Source organism: Apteryx rowi, unplaced genomic scaffold (assembly GCF_003343035.1).
Source record: "Apteryx rowi isolate R43461 unplaced genomic scaffold, aptRow1 scaffold_45, whole genome shotgun sequence".
Taxonomy (NCBI): Eukaryota; Metazoa; Chordata; class Aves; order Apterygiformes; family Apterygidae; genus Apteryx; species Apteryx rowi.
The window spans coordinates 2280555-2285305 of NW_020450705.1; the positions used below are offsets into that span (position 1 = coordinate 2280555).

At 52.1% G+C, this 4751-nt stretch overlaps 1 protein-coding gene across 1 annotated transcript in view; it reads right to left on the bottom strand.

The window, feature by feature from the left end:
• Positions 1–4751, bottom strand: part of LOC112971645 — a 90347-nt gene that overhangs the window by 42756 nt on the left and 42840 nt on the right. Inside the window, exons 48-51 of the mRNA XM_026077246.1 lie at positions 4221–4403; positions 3378–3473; positions 3073–3189; positions 1906–2131 (exon numbers count right to left, since the gene is read on the bottom strand). Of these exons, the coding sequence (XP_025933031.1) occupies positions 1906–2131; positions 3073–3189; positions 3378–3473; positions 4221–4403 (622 nt within the window). The remainder of the gene's footprint in view (positions 1–1905; positions 2132–3072; positions 3190–3377; positions 3474–4220; positions 4404–4751) is intronic.

Consider the following 4751-nt stretch of genomic DNA (forward strand, 5'->3'; position numbering starts at 1 on the left):
GCCGCCGCCTGCTCCCGGCGAGCAGGAAGCTCCCGGGCACCGCGCCTCGGCTCACGCAAGGAAAAGCCTCCTCCGCCTCTTCCTCCTACTGCTGATAACCAAGCAACGCCCCCCCCCCCCCAACACGGGCTGTTTGCCACCGTTTTCATTAAGAGCCGGTTTCTCTCCGGTGCGCTGTTGACAAGGCACGAAGGGGGCTTTGCTGCCCCTCCGCCTTTGCGGCCCTTCGCAAGCGGCGCTCTTCCTGCGGCTCTGGCGTCTCACGCAGGCTGCACGCAGCGCGGGCGGCCAGAACAGGTTTTTCCCCCGATGGTCCTGTGACATGGAAAGGTTTTATCCTCATTTTAAAGATAGTAACCTAACGCACAGTGCGCATGACTTACCCCAAGCGATACCGCGAGCCTACGGGAACATGGGCCCTGCAGGGGATGCTCCCACGCTTCTTCGCTCTGCCGTAGCATCCTGCGCTTGCTTCTCAAACCAGCCAGAGGCCCCGGGCTCTCCTCCGGCTGGGAGAGCGATGTCCCACTGGCAGCAGGCAGATTTTCCTGCCTCAGGCTCCCAAAACTGGACACGAGCAAGTGTGGGTACCACTACTACAAGTTTTCTTTACAAACCTGTGCTAAACACAAACCTTATCCCCCGACACGCATGTTGTGCTTGAATCTACATAACCCTCTGCTAAGCGCTCCTCTCCTTTTTGCTTTCATACAGAGGTTTCGCAGAAAAAAGAGTATTTTATCTTCAGCAATGGCAAGGGATCGTCAAACGGGGACAGTCGGGGAGCGCAGCCAGGGCCTGGGGAGCAGCTCAAGCGTTCAGACGGCCGCTGCCTCTCCCTCTCCTCAAGGTAGGACACTGGCGTCAGGATCGCACCCGTCAGCACAACCACACGGACGTGGCATGTCCAAGTTGCGTAAGGAGCACCTTGGCAGAATTAGATAACTGCACCTTTTTTGCAATCCCTGTAGCACTGTCCGTCTTCTGCCAGAACGCCAGTGACATAAATCTGCTGGCAAACGCCAACATACTGGAGAGGCTGTTTCTCCRTTCCTGCATTCTCACCATGGATTTTGTCTCCATGTCAAAACAAAACAGACTGCGAGCCAGCGAACACCAAACACAAGAGCAGCTGGGTTTAATGCTCTGGACTCTTCCTTGCTGCATCCACAGCCTGGCTTTTGGAAAGAGAATACGGCTGGTCCATGAGTACTCGGAGCTGGCCTGGGGAAGGTGATACCTTGGAGGAGGACACGGGTCCCCGAGGCGGCGCTCCGCACTGCTCCAGGGTGGAAGCAGGCTTTTCCCCAGCAAAAGTTTCTTGCCCCCGGCGTGGCTGCCTGATTCCTAGGAAAGGGCACGGACGCTGCTGGAACGGCTTTGCAGGAGAGCGACAGTTATCTCTGAGCAGCTGGTGATTCAGTCAGGGCAGAGATCAGCATCATAAAATCATTTCAAGCTATCTGTTAGAAGGTTTTATCAGTGAATATGGAGAAAAACAACAACTCAGGATACCAGTATTCTTTATTTAGTATTCCCTTTATTTATAAAATAGTTTTACTATAAATACTTTATGCTTCTTCACTCATATTTGCACACTACTAAATGAACCTCTATAAAAAAGGTTTAAAAAATAGAAGTAAATCCTGCAAGACTGCATGAACAGGATGCTTACTATGAAATTATTTTCCTAACAGAGAGAAACATTCACTGACTTTAAAAAGTTCATTTTAAGAACTGCAAAAATAGTTTGTTTTTTTTTCTTACTAAAGCATGAAATAATTTAGGCACCAAAGCAGCAGGGAGCTGAATCTGAAGTATGCTCGGTCCTTCGTCTTCTTTACAAGGAGCTGCTTGCTGACTGTGAAGTAGGAAACTTAATTTCACATTGCCTTGAATTTAAACCTCCCGCGAGGACGTACCCCGGCGCTGGCAGAGGTGAGCGTGGGTCGGCGCCTGGCAGCGGGGGCAGGCGTGGCAGGCAGGGGCGCCGGCAGGCACCAGGTGGGCGCCCGCCCCRGCCCCGGCCCCGGCCCCGCGCAGCGGGCAGCGGTAGTAGCCCGGCACGTCGGTGTGCACGAGGGAGAGGTGCACCTGGTCCTCGCAGTCCGGGCACACGGCGCCGTCGGCGCTGCGGAGAGACGCGCGGGTGAGCGCGGCCGGCGGCAGAGCCTGGCGCAAGCTGCGCTTCATGCCAAGCCCGACAGCGGAGGCTCCCGCTCCAGCAAATGCCAGCTTTCCTTAACGGCTTAAAACATGTTGACTTTGTAACTCAAACAATTAGAGATTCATGAGCATGGAACTGAAAAAGGCGCTTGCAGGGTTGACAGCGAGGGCAGTGCGAAGCTGCTGGAACAGCATGCAACAAATGACCTATAAAAGAAGTACTTACAACAGCTAGGGCCAGTGGAATTACACCTCAGGCCATGTTTATTTAAATCAAATAATTGCGAATTTGCCTCTATAAACTGCGATTCTTTTAAACAAGCAGCTTGCTTTGTGACCCCGAGGAAGCACAGCAGACTTGCACAAGCATACCTGGGCCAAAAACCGAACGACTAGACACGYGCTGTCCCTTCCTTTACCGCATCGCTGTTCTGCCCCAAACAAATTGATAACTGCCAGTAGTGGAACAAGCGCTCTGCAGCTGCACGGAAAGCAGGCGCATGCTGCGCGCTCTGCTAAGAGCAGCCCTCACACTCTTTGCCGCTTAATCAAAACCAAACCGTAATGGGCCAAAGCAAACATGCACGACCAATCCGAGCACCACCGGCTAGCGAGCTGGAGAAAAGCAGCGATTCAGAGGCGCCCAGGGAAATCACGGAACGTTGTCTAGATAAACCTCGCGCCATTTGTACACCTCTCCGTTTTCCAGCTGCACCTCTGAGCAGGCACCACGCATTCATTTATTCTGACACAGGGCTATACCCAAGTGCGACCAGAACGCTGTGCAGCTCAGCCATTTTCTGGTTTTAAGCTAAAATACTAACTTTCAGTTTTCAGCACTCTGACCACCTGCTGTAGCACCACACCGGTGAGAGGAACAACCTGCACCGACAGCACTGAACTCACCCCGCTTCCTGCCGGCTGGGAGCTCCTGCCGGCTCTGCGGGCGCTGCGGGAACGCTTTCGCGCTGGCCGACGTGGGCGCGCAGCCAGTCTTCGCAGATGGAACAAACGTGAGCAGGACTGTGGAGAAGCACAGTCGAAGACAGGCGATGTAACAGAGGTCTTTTTAGGGAGACGCAAAAATCATCTGTGAAGTTCACCACCTGCAACTTCCCCTTAGGTACAGCCCTACTCTCACTGAGATTACTTTTATTCATGCCCACCGTGGCATCTGTGTATTTTTAAGTGGAAGACAGAGGAGATGATACCTTTCATGGTCTTCGGGCTGCTCTGCTTCACACCTTTCCAAAATTTCTTCTTCTGCAAAGTTTCTCCTCTGCAAATCTGGAGTTTTGTCAGTAGAACTGAATAGAGAGAGAGACAACTGACTGAATATAATGCATTGCTAGAAGGAACAGTGCCTTATTGAACCTTTTTTTTTCCTAAATAGTAAATACTTTTGCAAAAACCAGACCATTAAAGGAACTTACAGGAAAAAAAAATCCCTAGGGTGGTATATTACCAGTATTGACCAAAAGTCATCACTCAACAAGTTATTAAAGCTTAATGCTAAGGAGTTTAAAAGCTAGACAGGGCAAGACTTTATCATATGGGGTCTTTAAAGTTTGCCTCCATTCAGTATGTTGCCTGAGAAAAAGCCTATGCTCTGTACTTTTAGAAAAGCTGAAGGCAAACCTAAACCACGTGAAAAGCGAACACCACTTCTTCATGCATTGCTAAGTATTTAACTTTTGGATCTGTATTTTGTGCCAATCTTCTTTTATGGCTTTTAAACTTGCATTTTTAAAATTGCAATCTTTTAGATTTCACAAAATAAGAAATGGGAAGAAGGTCCGTTAGAAGACAGCATCCTGCAAAATTACACGTGTACACGGACTGGCCAAAATCCTTGCAAGCTCAGCAATTCAAACTGCAAAGCAACAGCAGTGTTTACCTTATTTTCCCGCTTTATCAGGGTACGTATGCTTTTTTTTCCCCCCACCTGAAGCAACCCATTCCTCCGTTGTTCTACACGGATCCCTTCCGAATATCCCCTCAAAAGGAACAGCCCGTTTCTGCCGGGGGAACGAAGGCCCCCTTGGCCCACGCACCTTCCGCCTGCCGGGTTTTGGCTCTGGGCGCCGCTGATGCTCAGGGCTGCGTAGGTGGGACCGTGGCCGTGCTGGGCGCGCAGCCAGTCCTCGCAGGTGCCGCAGACGCGGCCGGCCAGCTGGCCCAGGCAGCCGTGCAGCCGGGCCTCGCAGCTGGGGCACACGTGGCAGCTCCCGTGGGGGCTGTGGACACAAGACAAGGAGACGTGCTGGGGGGGATTTCCTCCTGCCGGGGCCTGGCAGCAGCTCGTTCACGTCGGACGCTGCCAGCGAAGCGGCTGCCGCCGCATCCAGCCAGCAGCACGTTCATGAGAAAGCAGAGGTGTTAGCACCTGAGACTTGCAAACTGCATGTTCAGCCGAGGTGAGGTTTGCAGCTACAAATAATACCTTCCTATTAGATCAGCAGGTGCACAGCAGCTTTGGGGCACCAAGGCACCTTTCTATTAGATCAGCAGGTGCACAGCAGCTTTGGGGCACCAAAGCACCTTCCTATTAGATCAGCAGGTGCACACCAGCTTTGGGGCACCAA